This window comes from Dreissena polymorpha, chromosome 7 (genome assembly GCF_020536995.1).
Source record: "Dreissena polymorpha isolate Duluth1 chromosome 7, UMN_Dpol_1.0, whole genome shotgun sequence".
NCBI lineage: Eukaryota > Metazoa > Mollusca > Bivalvia > Myida > Dreissenidae > Dreissena > Dreissena polymorpha.
Window position 1 is genome coordinate 5,304,200 of NC_068361.1, and position 16,265 is coordinate 5,320,464.

A 16,265-nucleotide genomic window follows, 5' to 3' on the forward strand; every position below is an offset into this window, starting at 1 on the left:
CTTAAATATTAAAAAAAAAACGTTACAAAACTGACATTTGAATTTCTGTTTCTGTGTAACCATTTCTATTTCTGGCCGTTTTAGTCTGCTGCATAATCGAGCGTATCTTCCTTATATTTTCAGTCAACTGGTTGTTATCAAAACGCATCCATTTGAATACCTTGTATCGAATAAATCATTTTTGTTTGTTTTAAATTAGCGCGAATAAACCACGTATCTCTCATGCAATTAAATATATAAAATATGCATGATTTATTTTACTATACTGTTTGGTTACATTTTGTCTTATGTTTGACGTTTTCTTTTCTATTTATAGATTCTGTCACGTGATTCAGTCACTGTGGCGGTTGACGCGGTCATCTATGCTCGAATTTTCGACGCCACGATGTCGATCATTAACGTCGAGAACGCGCATGCGTCAACCAAGCTCCTCGCGGCGACCACGTTGAGGAACGTGCTGGGAACCAAAGCACTCTCGGACATTCTCAGCGAACGCGAGAGTATCGCCAACCAGATGCAGGTATTTTTGGGTGGTTGCTTGTGGCCCTGTGATTAACGTCCTATTATATCTGAGTTCGGTAATGCACGTACTTTTGGGTCTGTGTCTTATTGAACTGTTTAACTCAGCCGCGATTAATATTTGCCACCATTGAACAATTTGGGGTTTAATATTATTTTAAACAATGTCACGTCATTTTCATTTGAATATTTCCTCAGTTATTTTCGTTGTATATACTTCAGCGATAAATCTCGTTTTGAAAATTCGCTTTGATATTATCGTTGAAATTGTTAATCTGACTTTCAAGGTAAATCTTGTCGCGTTGAAATGTGTTTCGAACATTGTCATTTTGGTATCGTTTTGAGAATTGTCGCGATGATACTTATTTTGAGTTTCATTTTGAAATATGTTGTCGCGTTGAGTATCGGTTTAAACAATGTCGCGTCGAATATCGCTGTCGCGTCAGTATGGTTTTAAACACGGTTGCGTAAAGTATTGTTTAAAGCACTTTCGCGCTGAGTATTTTATTGAGCACTTTTTCGTTGAATTTCGTTTTAAACTGTGTTGCGTTGAGTATTGTCGAGCGCAATTTTGCTTTGACTATGATTTTGAACACTTTCGTTTTGAATATTGGTTTGAACAATGTCGCCATGAGTAATGTGTTAACACTTTCGCGTTGAGTATCGTTTTTAACAGTTTCGCCTTGAGTATTGTTTCGAACACGGTCCAATGAATATAATTTTAAACAATGTCGCTTGAATATTGTTTTCAACAATATCGCCTGAGCATCGTTTTTTAACAAAAGCGCATTAAAACAGTGTGACATTTAAGTTAAAATATTTCTGACAAAAGGCACTTATAGCTCACTGGATTCAGTGTCTTCTCTCTACAACACGTTGTTATCGTTATCACCATTGTGATTTGCCATGTAATATTTTTCAGCTTTAATAGGAATTAAACGTGTATGGGCCAACAGCCTTCTTATGTCTTCACAATGTGTTTTATCGGTTTATCCCTTTCAGTCGATCCTGGACCATGCGACGGACCCTTGGGGAGTGAAGGTCGAGAGAGTCGAAGTGTAAGTTTAACAAGGGTCTTTATTATAAATACGTTTGAACTTTTCTTAAAAGTAACATAAATACTTAAAATCAACGAATATTTCGTAAAATATTTCGTAATATAAAGTTACCCATAAAAATCAGTGTTCCCTATAGCAATTGCCAAATTTTCAACGCTAGATGTGGTATGGTAACGCAGATTTATCGATATACAAAATGCTCGTTAATATGTTTTTTTGGCACAACATATTCCATTTTAATTTGCTGCAAGAATATCTATTCATACGACACACGAACACTCACTTGGTACATGTGTTGCATATATTTTCCCACAAAAAAAAGAAAAACTGAGCATGTTTCTATCGCTTGAAATCAATGTTATCAGGCCACTTCTAGCGTTGAAACTTTGGCTATTGCTATAAAGAACATTTAGCTTTTATGTGTTCACTTTATTTTTAGAAAATATTGTACGAAATATTCGTTGATTTTGATTGTGTATGGGCTTTTAAAGGGTTCTTTTCACGGGTTGGTAAATTGACAAAATTGAGAAAAGTTGTTTCAGAATCGCAAATTTTCGGTTGAGTTATGATATTTGTGAGGAAACAGTATTACTGAACATTTGTCATGGTCTAATATAGCCATTATATGCATATTTTAACGATTTAAAACCCTAAAAATTATAAAGCGTTGCAACGCGAAACGTTTGAATAATTTGAAGAGTTCTGTTGTCGTTTACATTTGTGAAACTACGAAGATTGCGTATATAAGGTATAAAATACGCAGTTATGTAAGCTTGGCTGGATAGCTCAGTTGGCTGGTGCGTTTTTTACTTTAGTATTCCGGGGGTCACTGGTTCGAGTCCTGCTGCGGGCTACTTTTTTTCCTTTTTTAAATTTTATTTTTGATTTTTTACTGGAGCTTGTAATATTTAATGTTTACATTTATCAATATAAAGCATTTAATGACAAACTTCAAAACATGCCAAAATCTGTGAAAAGGCCCCTTAAATAAGAGAAACTAGTGATTGTTTTATAGATTGTTATGGTATTCATTTCGATAGTACAGTCACACAGCGCTACCAATATATATTTACCAATGTTTTAGCCACTTACACCACTTCCATAATCTATAAAAACTTTTTTCATAACAGAACTAAATGGACGCTTAACCAAATGCGCCGATTACAACCGTTTTAAATGTTTTAAAATGTTCGCTTCCCAGGAAGGACGTCCGACTTCCAGTTCAAATGCAGAGGGCCATGGCGGCTGAAGCGGAAGCAAATAGGGACGCCAGGGCTAAGGTGATCTTGGCAGACGGAGAGATGAAGGCCTCCCGCTCCCTGAAGGAAGCCGCCGACATCATGAGCCAGTCGCCGGCCGCCATGCAGATCCGGTACCTGCAGACGCTCAACTCGATCGCCGCCGAGAGGAACTCGACCATCATTTTCCCGCTGCCCATCGATATGCTTGGCGGCCTGATGAAGAAATAATCGCGGATGCGCGAACAGAAAGATATTGGAGAAGAAACAATATATTTACACTCCATTTGAGACTATTGTTAGCATTGTTTAAGTTATTTCTTGGCACTGTGTTTTTACTGCTATGCATCTATCAACATTAACCTTACGGGACACCTAGGAATAATGACTAACCTAAAAAATGAAATGTAAATAAATGGGGCAAATATTGAATTAATATATATATATATATATATTAGGGATGGCAACGAATACCGATTTCGGTATTCGAATATTCGGTCACCTTTCCGAACGAATATTCGGATATTCGGTCAACATCTGTTGGAAAAAAAGTCAACTTTGTTTACCGTTCCATTACTCCATGAATTCTACTTTCGTTTTTACCGGAAGTTCACCGGAAGTGACTAAATATTGACACAGCGTTGCCCTCGCTAATTCGAAGCTGATTTTGTTGATTACTTTTTATTCATCACCATAGCGACGCATTATCGCGTCAACCGGAATAAACATTATGACACGAGGAACAACTTTTTTGACAAAATTTGAAGCAAATTTTACGAATACAAAGTTTTTGAAATAACTCGATTTTTTATATTTTCTTCCGAATATTCGATTCGGAAAACAGTATCCGAATATTCGGTCCGGGACCGAATATTCGGATATTCGGATATATATATATATATATATATATATATATATATATATATATATATATATATATATATATATATATATATATATATATATATATATATATATATATATATATATATATATATATATATATATATATATATATATTAAGATGGCCACACCAATTGTAATACTGTACAGAAAGAAATTCACATTAACACATTCTTAAAATTAATGTATATTTAATAACTGTTAATTTGTTAAAATTGATATTGTTATCAAGTAGAAATAAAGTAAAGGTTATCATTGTGTTTGAACAAAGCATGTACAATAAATTTAGAAAATCATTGTCTTGTATAGACATGTACATAAAAAGTTATGCTCTGATTCAACCATAAAGCGTTTCACAATTTCCATTTACATTTCTCCCATAATTAAAAACATAATTAAAAAAGAACGATTAAAGTGTTAGTAACATGTGTTAGGTTGTCTTGTCAATTTGTACTTATTGTATCAATAAAGTCTTTATACCAAAATATGTCCATCCAGGTTTTTGCTCAAAAGTATTGTTTTAAATGAGAATAGCGTTTTGAAAAGATCTAGTGCACATTTGATATCCATACCAGTTTTTTGTGTTGATTGTTCTATTTCGAAAATATGCGCAACCCACTCGGCTTTCCTCCGCTGAGGCACTAAGAATGATGGGTTTAAATGAATTGCTATTTTTCTAAAGTGGTTTTTAAGCAGTGTGATTTTTCAAATAGTGCATCATAGCACATCGTCAACCTCGAAATTTCTAAAACAGAAAACTTTTAGAGGTGAGTTGATCGTTCTATTAAAATAAACATCTTCTCTTTCCTCAGTACTTAAAGAATGTAGAATTGACACTAGCTGTTTTGCTAGTAACTTTGAACTTTGCAAGTATAACTTATGTATAACCGTAGAGTATAACCTTCTATGCATGAAGCACTGCATGTCCTTCTTACTTTTGATACAAAATAGGGCTTCCAACTATTCCGTATATAACGTAAACATTTTATGTAAGGAGCTATTATATTTATTTTTTTTAAACACAGAGAAAGAGAAAAATCTATAAATCTTTAAAATTAATCAATTCGCGCATTATTATCTTCTAGTTTATGATTAAAATATCAATTCGCCATTTAAAAATAGAGTTGTATTTTTGTGTATGCTTTATTTTTAGATTCTGTCACGTGATTCGGTGACGGTGTCGGTTGACGCGGTTATATACGCGAGGATCTTTGACGCCGTGATATCGATTTGCAACGTGGAGAACGTGCACTCGTCGACGCGCCTCCTGGCGGCAACGACGCTCCGGAACGTGCTGGGAACCAAACAACTCTCGGAGATTCTCACGGACCGCGAGATTATCGCGCAGCAGATGCAAGTACGAAAGTTTTGCGGTACTGTACAATTATTAGTATACGTGGGACCACAGGTGTTGGGCGCGCAGTATACGTGGGACCACAGGTGTTGGGCGCGTGTCCAATTCACTGAAACACTATCAATATGTCATAAAACAACATTTTTCATCACTTAAACCCCCCCCCCCCCCAAATCTGATATTTTATTTTTGGTCAAAGCGATGAAAAATGTTGTTTTTTGACATATTGATAGTGTTACAGTGAATTGGCCACGCTCCCAACACCTGTGCGTGGGTCAGTATTTTAGGTTGATTTCGTGGGTTGACCCATCCAAGAATTAACACATCGGAAAATGGCCAAAGCAAATTTTTTTTTTTAATTTAAAAGTCAGAAATCCACGAATGAATGTGTCCACGAAAACGCCATTATAACACAAAATTGTAACGAATATTTGCCGACGAATAAACATTATTTAACAGTTTATTAATATCAAGCATGCAGTTTTCAGCATGATTGATCGCATCTTACTGAAGTTTTGGCCCTTTAAAAAAATGTGGCTTACATCCGGCGAAGTGATTGTGCAGTCTTAGTTGAAACTCTAATGATGTCTTCATAGGCATGAAACGGCGGTCCGGTTTGAATAACGACATTATTTATTTTATTAAGCTTGTGTTTTGTAGCTTTTCGTAAAACATTGTTAAAGTAGCATAGTCGTGTGCTAACAAAAAGAAAACAACGGATTATTTAATTTGACGTAGCCCTAGAACTGGCGTTTCTGTTGCCGCTCACCGGCAGTGGTTCTTTTCGCTCGTCAGGTCGTACAAAGCGACACATCTGATCCTAATATCTCTCCCGCTCTCTACGTCCGTCAATTAAAATTCTCACTTTATCTAGCTTTATATTTTTAAGGAACATGTTCACAGATGTTCGCATTTTAAAATCTAATTTCATAGGTGATGATCCATTAACGCAGCTGTACTTTAACCCTTTCAGTGCGGGAACCGAATTTTAAAGGCCTTTGCAAACAGTTTGGATCCAGATGAGACGCCACATCATGTGGCGCCTCATCAGGATCCAAACTGTTTGCTATTCTGATAGCATTCTTTGAAAAAAATCGAAGAAAATGCTAATATTAGAAATTCAGCAGACGACATTTTTGCAGACGACAAATTTCCCAGCATGCAAAGGGTTAAATCTTACTCTGTGCCATTTATCTTATTTTCTCTTTGTTTGAAAATAGTATGTACATCATTTTGATATGTGGCATTTATTTTTTAGAAAAGTCATTTTGACAATCTTTAAACATGTTACTTATTAAATGAGCCGCATAATATGAAAACTGGGCTTAATATATGTGTGCAGTGTCGTTCAAAATAAGCCACTGAAGTTGCATGGGCTTATCAGGGACGACACTTTCCGCCTAGACTGGATTTTTATTGAAATGAGACTTCCTTTAAAAGCGGAAAGTGTTGTCCCTTGTGCACGTGTTTATGTGAATATTTCTGATTACAGACCATCCTGGACCACGCCACGGACCCCTGGGGAGTGAAGGTGGAGAGAGTGGAAGTGTAAGTACGCGTGAACTAAAACCGTATTCTCCACCACAGTCTTAGTTTTAAGAATAGAGAATAGACTAAGACCAAAGAAAATAACACATAGAGTTTGAATGTATACAAAATGGATATGGTGCTTTGTTATTTACAGACAGTTCTAGATAAATAATCATGTAAATATATGTGTTTACTGCCATGCTAGACTCAACTTTCAAGTCATAATAGAACCTTTAAGTCTTGAGAAGATTCCTTATTTTTAGACTTGAGTCTTAGAATCGGTTGGTAAAGACAGGCCCTCAATCCTCCTTACTTAAGCATCTATTAACTGTTTTTTTTTCCAAAGCACCGGATTTAACAAATGACGTAAAACGAAATTGAAATTAACCCCTCTAACAAAAATGTAGTCTTTTGCAAATCAGAGTTTAATCCATTATTTAGATTTGAGCTGTGCTCTGTGAAAAGGGAGTTTAATGCATGTGCGTAAAGTGTCGTTCCAGATTAGCTTGAGCATTCCGCACAGGCTAATCAGGGACGACACTTTCCGTCTAAACTGGATTTTTGAGCAGAAGAGACTTTCTGTAAACAAAAAAAACATTAAAGCGGAAAGTGTCATCCCTGATTAGCCTATGCGGACTGCACAGGCTAATCTGCAACGACACTTTTCGCAAATTCATTAAACCCCATTTTCTTAGAGCACGGTCCGTTTGTTTTGCATGGATTCAAGGGTGAGCCTACGATGACCGCGATACAAGAAGATCTCTCTAAAATTCGGGCTTATACTTCCAAATATTCATTTATTTAATGTAAAACTGTGAAAATTATCAATACATATAAAAATGTATACAGGTAACCAATCTATGTTTGTAACATGTGTTTGTTACCCTTTTAAACAGTTTTTATCCTTCTATCTTTTGTTTGACATAAGATTACCTATATATTTCTACGTTTGGTTACGTGTTTGTTTTCCATTCGATTACCTGCGTGTGTTTTTTTTCCATTTGGTTACATGGACATCGCTGACATTCGGTTAAATGTGTATTGTTTGAAGTAAGTTTGAAATAATTTACATGTAAATTGTTTTACAATCGGTTACCATAAGTTGTGTTGGCATTCCATTACATGCACATGTATATTGTTTGACAGTCGGATACCGTTGTTGATGTTAAAATCCGTTTAACTATATATTCGTTTTCACTAAAATACCTGTAAATTGGTTGACATTTTACAACCGGTATAATGGTTGACATTCTGTTACATGTATATTGGTTGATATTCGGTTACATCTATATTTGGTGATATTCGGTTACATGTATATTGGTTGATATTCTGTTACATCTATATATGGCGATATTCGGTTACATGTATATTGGTAGATATTCGGCTACAAGTATTTTGGTTGATATTCTGTTACATGTATATTTGTTGATAATCGGTTACATGTATATTTAGTGATATTCGGTTACAAGTATTGTTGGTGATATTTGTTTACATGTATATTGGTTGATATTTGGTTTCATGTATATTGGTTGATATTTGGTTACATGTATATTGGTTAATATTCGGTTACATGTATATTGGGTGATATTTGGCTACAAGTATAATGTTGATATTCTGTTACATGTATATTGGTTGATATTCGGTTACCTGTATTTTGCTTGACATTCGGTTTCCGGTATATTGTTTGGCTACTAGTAAACTATTTATTTTAAGGCCATACGTAAACATCGTATTGTGTTTGACCTTGCCTGTTAAGTAAAACGTTATAGATCATATCTTTAATTCGTAAACTGTGAATTTTCGACGTCTATTTCATGTTTATTGTGTTGTTATTGGTTACCTTTAAATTCGTTTTAATTTCGGTTACTTGTAAAAAAAATAGTATTTTTTGTTTGGTTTTTAGTAGCCTGCTTAAAATAAGTCATATACAATATGTATATTGTCAGGTTGCGTCTTTAATTAAGTCCAATGAAGAAGACTCGTTATATACAAACAAATTATGGGGAATTTGCTTTTGCTCCACAGGAAGGATGTCCGACTTCCGGTTCAGATGCAGAGGGCCATGGCGGCGGAAGCTGAAGCCACTAGGGACGCGAGGGCCAAGGTGATCTTGGCGGACGGAGAAATGAAGGCCTCCCGATCACTGAAGGAAGCCGCCGACATCATGAGCCAGTCGCCTTGCGCCATGCAGATCCGGTACCTGCAGACGCTCAACTCGATCGCCGCCGAGAAGAACTCGACCATCATTTTCCCGCTGCCCATCGATTTGCTAAGCGGACTGATGAAGAAATAATCGCGCGTGCGCGAACGAAATGATTTTGGAGAAGAAACAATATATTTTACATGTTCTTTAATGCAATTCAATGTGCTTGGCTGACTGATGAAGAAATAACACTGGATGAAGCGCCTATGAAATGTCAATGCGTATTACCCTGACATCAATTATGACTACTGCTACAATATGAACAGCAACAAGTGAACAAAACAAATGGATATGATGTAAAAGAAAAAAATGCGTGTTTACGATATCGATTTTTACCACAAGCGCACAAGAGTTAAGAAACAAATTACTTCATCAAAAAACAGTCCGTGAAGAAAGTTCATTTCGCTTTTATTAATATATATTTGTTTATATGTACTTGTCCGTTTTTATAAGTGCTTATTTTTTTCTCCAGTTCTTTGTTAAAGAACCCATTTTATGACATAGTTATGTATTTCCTTTTAGTGTCCTAGCGTTCAATATATAACCACAAGTTAATAGCTTCAATACATATTCGAAATTCTGTATCGTCTTGTCTTTCCATCTTCTAATAATCTTCCCTTTAGTTGAACTCTGTTGAGATATGTGTCTTGTTCTGAGAAAATTGGGCTTAATGCATGTGCATAAAGTGTCGTCCCAGATTAGCCTGAGCAGTCCGCACAGGCTAATCAGGGACGACACTTTCCGCTTTTATGGTATTTAAAGTTTCAATGAAGTTCCTCCTTGCCGACAATCAAGTTTAGGCGGAAAGTGTCGTCCCTGATTAGCCTGTGCGGACTGCACAGGCTAATCTGGGATGAAACTTTACGCACATGCATTATGCCCAGTTTTCTCAGAACGCGGCTCATATCATTTAAACAAGTGTTCTGAGCGAGGTTCATGGTGATTTTTCAAAGTTGAACTCGTCAGTATTCACCAGTCTTTCTAGTCAGATAAGGTTATTTCCATGCAAGGGGGGGGGGGGGGGGAACGAAGGAAGCGCAAACACTGTATGGCCGAAATGGCGTAGTCATTTACAAGAAAAATTCATATGAAGTTACTAACCGGGTGAAAATATCCTCTACTCATTCACGAAATACACGAAAACGACGCCATCTTGGAAGTAAGTTCCAACTAACCTCACTTAGACCCGGTTAGGTCCCGTATACGTCCCCTCTTTCCCTACAGCCCCCTTATGAACATGTTTTTCAATGAAACGGAACCAGTTTTAGGCTTGACCGAGATATCATAAAAGTGGATTATATGAGAAAGTATCATGGCGAGTGGGCAAACAAAAAATGTGATTTTCAGAGCGTTTACAAGATTTCATTAAAGCCATGCTTTCAAGTAATTAAAAGCGCACAAGTATGACTTAGTTTCAAACTTGGTCGGTACATTATCTTGAATCATAGGTTTAAGAAAATAAACACACGAACAGCCGTGATTTACATCAGCATTAATACAAATGTCGGGAGGACATCGACGATTCGCAACCATCTCATCCGCGGCGCCACATGTTCCGGAGCTACATACGCGCCTGATAATTGTAACACATGATCAACTGTGTATGAAAATAGGACAATACATTCGGATTCTAAAGCGTTAAAAAAGTTAATGATGGCGACGTATGACAAAAAAGTTGAAAAAACGGACAACAGGTGATTAACAAAAGCTCATCATGAGAAAGTTTTGCTCAGGTGGGCTGAAACGAAGTCCGCAAAACGTCGTACCGGTAAATCAAATATAAAAGCATCCGTTTTCAATTTTTAGATGGTCGCTTAGCGACCGTCTAAGGTGGTTAGTCAAAAATTCAGGTCGATACGGCTTAGCTACTAGGAGCCCAATACCCACCTCCTACGCGTATCCGCGCGAGAAAGAGTTGTATAATTTATGCAAGAGGTTTGAGTTCCCATTCACAAATGGAAACATGATATTAATATCGTGTTAAATGCAATAGTTTCGAACGGTGCTTTTATAGAAAAGAATCAATAAACAATGATCGTATTGTACGTGTCGCGGAGGGGATTGTTTATGAATGAATAAAATAGTCCACTTTCTGCAGCGTCTTCATGGCGTAGTATTTTTGCATAATTTGAGGCTATTGATAGATGCGCCTTTCGATAAACAAAGGAAAGTCCACGGGCGATAACAACGCAATAGGTTACGCTCTCACATACACCTCAATGACGTAGTACAGGTCGTAAATTGAGGCTATAAAAAGATTCGCGAAGAAGTTAACGCTTATTTATATTCTCAATTTATAAAACGTTGAACATAAGTTCAACAATAACTTCAGCGATACGATAAACATAAACAAAAAAAAAAATGTTTCATAATCGCTAAACCCGAATATAACAAACAATTTATAATAATAATACGAATGACCTGTTTCGTAACCTCGTTCATGCTACTACAGCGGGTATTTCTGGAAAACGTTCTTTGGTTCCCAACAGATAGCGGCGATCTTTTTTATTTACGGGTGCTAGCAACGCAATAGTAAAAGGTTAGTAGAAGGTTTCGCATGTTTATATTCACAGTTCTCAATACATAGAAAGTTGGATATGAGTTCATCAATTACTACAGGCATACTATAGGCAACCTCGAAAATGCTTTATAATCGCTAAAACCGAAAACAACTAAATATGTTATATTAAATATATTTATAACTATAAATATCTTTTAAAAATGTAGTGTGCGTATACGCTGACTTTGAAATAAAGTTTGCAATTTACTTTTCTAAATAAATAAATACAATTAAACAAAAGTTAAACTATTGTGTTGTGTTTTTCACTTGTAAGTTGCATATTCACCGCATGAAATGTGTGTTAGCATTGTCAAACCACACATTAGTGTGAGTAGATAAAAAATATACTACGGGAGAGCACTTCATATGTGTCCTCATATGCCTTGTTATGAGTATCTTTCTTCACTATCGAAATATATCGTATGTTGATATTTGATTTAAACGCAGTTTTCTTTCAACACATTTAAATCACACGTCAATAGCGCCGTCATGCGAAAATGGGTCTTATGCGTTTCGGCAAGCGTTTGTTAAACCCAACATGTGCTTTTGCGCAGTCAGGCCATAGGCGATGCTGTTCGCTATAAAATCACTCAATATGTTATGTTCCTCCTTACCAGAAGGAGAGATAGCTGAGTGGGTTATTTATATGATGGGCGCATATGGAATAAGACCCATTTTCGCATGACGAGGGTGATTACAAATCTCATTGCGAATTGAAAATGCCACATTTAAGAACAAAGCGTTTTGATACAAAATTGAATTCAAAATAGCAAACTTGTTAATAATGGCAGCCTATCCACACATTAAGGAATGATTTCAAGACGTGCTGACCAAGTACGACAAACATTGTGGTATGATAATTAAACGATTTTCTCTTATCGTGACAATATATACTATTTCGCTTATGATTGTTTTCTCATCTTGGAGGCGAAAGTGAAATTCTGCGAGATGGATTGTAACGCGTAATTGTAACAGGGCCACAATTTGTGTCGTTTGAGCATGTAGAGAGTAGTCCGGAATTCCTTACACTGAACAGTGCTACATCCTTTGAATTGAGCACATACGCAGTGATGTAGCAAAAATTCAGAGGTAGTATCTCGAATCAGCTTATTAAATATTCGAAAATGTTCATGCGTATCTGTTGGCGTTGTGTAAAAGTCACTAAGAGGAAAACTGAGTAAAACAGCTATGCCTAAAAGCGCATTAGTGCTCTATTCCTATGTTTATGTCAGTGTTGTTGACACCGTGTGAACTGCTCGGGTAACAAGTAAAGCATAATCAGCAATGTTTATATACTTTTATTCCTCCATATACAAGATACGAAGATTATTGTATATTTTGAATTTGTATATGGTGTCAAAAATCAAAAGTTTTGTACACGGAACTTTCATTATGAATTTATATTCTTGGTGAGATAGTTATTTGATATTAGAAAAAATATTCCTTTAATATGATGGTGACTGCAAATTTTCTTTATATTAAGTTCTCATTACCATTTTCATCATACTTTCTATGCTTTCAGAACGTCCAAAAAGCATGTTGTTTTTATTTTGTTTAAGTTATTTCTATGAAATAATAAGGGTGATAAAAAGTGCACACAAAACTCGACCCGTGCGCTATGACACACACTTTATAAAGTTGAATGGCGTGTGTTCATTTCAAACTTGCAATTGATTTTGAAAAATGAATTGCGTGTTAAATTATGCAATAGCGAACATCTTCAGTGCCTTCAGCGCTTTGATAGAAATAGTTAGCGTTTGCATTGAAAACGTCTCTATTTTGAAAGTAGATCTAACGTCTCTAATTTTAGATTCTGTCACGTGACTCAGTGACAGTGGCGGTGGACGCGGTGATCTACGCTAAAATCTTCGACGCTACCAAATCGATAATAAACGTTGAGGATGCGCACGCGTCAACCAAACTCCTGGCCGCGACCACGCTGAGGAACGTGCTGGGAACCAAAGTGCTGTCGAAAATTCTCAGCGACCGCGAGAGTATCGCTCACACGATGCAGGTAGATCGTCTTACACAAAGAAATGGGAGATTGCTTATAAGTTTCATTTTCCTTCAATCAAAATACTATAGGAAAAACAGCGCTTTAACAATAACATCAGTTTAGTTTCTTACTGTAATACACTGTATTATTTAATACGAAGGTGCATATATAAACCAAGCGTTTTCCTTTGGTATTTTTTGGAAAGAAATCGCGTTAAAAATATGACTTTATAGTTCAAATATATCTGGTAAAAGACACTTATAGCTCACTGGATTTAGTGTCTTTGCTCCCCTACACGCTTTTTGTTAGAGGTGTGATTTGCTATATACTAACTGTCAGTGTTCAATGCGGTTAAGTAAATTAAAAGCTTTCATCGCATGTGCCGAGGCAAACAGCATTCTAATATCATGGAAAATATGCTTTTGTCACTTTTAGTCGATACTGGACCATGCGACGGACCCCTGGGGAGTGGACGTGGAGAGAGTGGAAGTGTGAGTTAAACAAGGGCCCGTACAAGATACTTTTAAGCCATTATTAAATAAATGAGGATCTTGTGACTTTTGTATGTATTTATATTATATTATCGATATACATGTATATTTACAAAAAAAATCTTTAATACACAACAGAAACCAATGTGTTTTACAAAAATTTGGTTTCGTATTTCACTCTAATATTAAACGTTGCCGGTAACAATCGGTTTCATTGCTTTAAAACGCTCGCTTCTCAGGAAGGACGTTCGACTTCCGGTTCAGATGCAGAGGCCCATGGCGGCGGAAGCGGAAGCCAATAGGGACGCCAGGGCTAAAGTGATCTTAGCGGAAGGAGAGATGAAGGCTTCACGATCTCTGATGGAAGCCGCCGACATCATGAGCCAGTCGCCGGCGGCCATGCAGATCCAGTACCTGCAGGTGAGTTCCCAGACGTTTATTCATAACGATAACAGAAGTAGATATAACTGCATTTGTTGTTGTTGTTGTTTTTTTATCGAGTGCACCGGGATTGTCTCCCATATGGGCATCGCCCCCAGAAAGACGAGTTAGTTGGTTACGGGTGATATGCAAGATACAGGAGACACCCCGTTCCAGAGGTGACCCTGGGTCTTTTAGTGCTCGGTGTATAGCACCTAGTACACTGCACCTCGGTTTAACGTCTCATGCGAAAGACGAGTTAGTAGGTTAGGTGCAGCGGGGGATCGAACCAGCGATCTCTGGATTGTGAAGCCAGTGTGTTACCACTAGACCACGGATCCGCTACTAACTGCATTAATTAAACGTTCTCAATTTTTACATTAATGACAACATAAATTCTGACCAATCAGACCGCTTGTTACAAATAGACATTTCAAACTTGGATATTAACTTCTGCTCTGGAATTAAGGGCGTAACGATTACGTAAGTTCCCATTCTCGGAAGTAAAATAAGCTCAACTATTTTCACCAATTATAATGCATGTTACACAGGAACGTTGATATCGTATGGCTTCAAGAGATTTAGATGTATGAATTATAGATGAATCCAAGCAGTTCGGATGAAAAAAGTGAAGTCGCCATGATAGTTAAAGACCACATAAATGATCACTCTAATCTTTTTTTTAAACAGTACAAGTGTTAATGGATTTTACAAATAAGCTTGATCATTGTGCTAAAAATCTGTTTAAATCTGTGTCATCCTATAAAACAACCTTCAAGCTCTATACGGAATTTTAATACTATATTTAGCGCTACCGTAATTTGAAAATAATCAATCGCCTTTGTAATTTCTTGTCAGACTTTGAATCAGATCGCCGCTGAACGCAACTCTACCATCATTTTCCCGCTACCGATTGACATGCTGAGTAAGCTTAGCAAGAAGTAGATGAGATGACGTTTCTATGATGTCAACTGGCAGGTCTTTTTCTAATGTGCTCAAGATTTCCAAATAAAAAACATGGTTATTTTTTCCCAAGTCTTTGTACAAAAATCCGAATTTTAATTAAAATAGCGATGAAAACTCGCAAAACAGTTAGATAAAGACCTGCCTGAGTTTGCATTACCCTACTGATACGTCAAGATAGTTTCGGCTTAACCTATGACGTCGCAAAGGAGTTGACAACTACTATGACGTCACCATGTTGTTGTAACAATTTTACCGTCTGTGTTATTTTTACTTCAAACGTTCTGGACCAAGATATCTGGATATCTTTAATAATCCGTGATAACGTGATATGTTGTAAGTAATATTTCAAACTTTAAATTAATGTTTTTTTTTTGTTTTTGTTTTTATAAAATCGATAAAATGCAGAAACCGTTATATATGAACACTTGTTGGAATTATAATTATATCATGGTACATAATAAAACTTTGTTAAAAAGATTTCCTGAAGTCTCTGTATATCTATTTTGTTTCCGAGTGTTAAATTCTGAATAGTTTAACCGTTAACATTTAATTGTATTGGAGTACAATTTAAGACATATTTTTCCTCCGGACCTTTCTGAATCATGTTAGTGGAACTCACGCCGGAATAGGCGTTATTTGAGATTGATTTTATTTACAATTTGACCCTTTACCCAGGACCCGTTCTCACCAACCAAGACTTAAGAAACAAGCAAAATCGTTGAATTAATACACCCAGTGACAAACAGACGGACAACGCCAAGTCTATATCCCTCCACCATTTTTTTTGGGGGGAGGGGGAGATGGTTTAGAACCAAGAAAAACGTTTGCTTTGGTCAACGAATTTGTGAGTGGTGAATACTATGCCATATATTTTCACATTTTTCTGATTGGTCATGTTAATGTTGTTTTAAAGACGTTTGTTTCTTCGTTATATATATATATATATATATATAATATGATATATATATATATATATATATAACGAAGAAACATATATAACATATAAAACGATGTTTTAGTATTAAAT

The 16,265-nt window shown here is 36.3% G+C and overlaps 4 protein-coding genes across 4 annotated transcripts in view; all 4 read left to right on the forward strand.

Moving 5' to 3' along the window:
• The window catches only part of LOC127837385 (stomatin-like), a 105,474-nt gene that overhangs the window by 16,710 nt on the left and 72,499 nt on the right, over positions 1 to 16,265 (forward strand). The gene's annotated exons all lie outside the window — the stretch shown is intronic.
• LOC127838156 (stomatin-like) lies at positions 386 to 3,046 on the forward strand. Its single transcript, XM_052365733.1, has 3 exons — positions 386 to 520; positions 1,522 to 1,577; positions 2,779 to 3,046. The coding sequence occupies exons 1-3, from the start codon at positions 386 to 388 to the stop codon at positions 3,044 to 3,046; spliced, it is 459 nt and encodes a 152-aa protein (XP_052221693.1).
• LOC127838157 (stomatin-2-like) lies at positions 3,840 to 8,895 on the forward strand. Its single transcript, XM_052365734.1, has 4 exons — positions 3,840 to 3,854; positions 4,872 to 5,075; positions 6,565 to 6,620; positions 8,628 to 8,895. Exons 1-4 carry the CDS (start codon positions 3,840 to 3,842, stop codon positions 8,893 to 8,895), a joined length of 543 nt encoding a protein of 180 aa, XP_052221694.1.
• Positions 10,520 to 15,217, forward strand: LOC127838158 (mechanosensory protein 2-like). The gene is made up of 5 exons (XM_052365736.1): positions 10,520 to 10,538; positions 13,195 to 13,379; positions 13,797 to 13,852; positions 14,092 to 14,272; positions 15,131 to 15,217. The coding sequence occupies exons 1-5, from the start codon at positions 10,520 to 10,522 to the stop codon at positions 15,215 to 15,217; spliced, it is 528 nt and encodes a 175-aa protein (XP_052221696.1).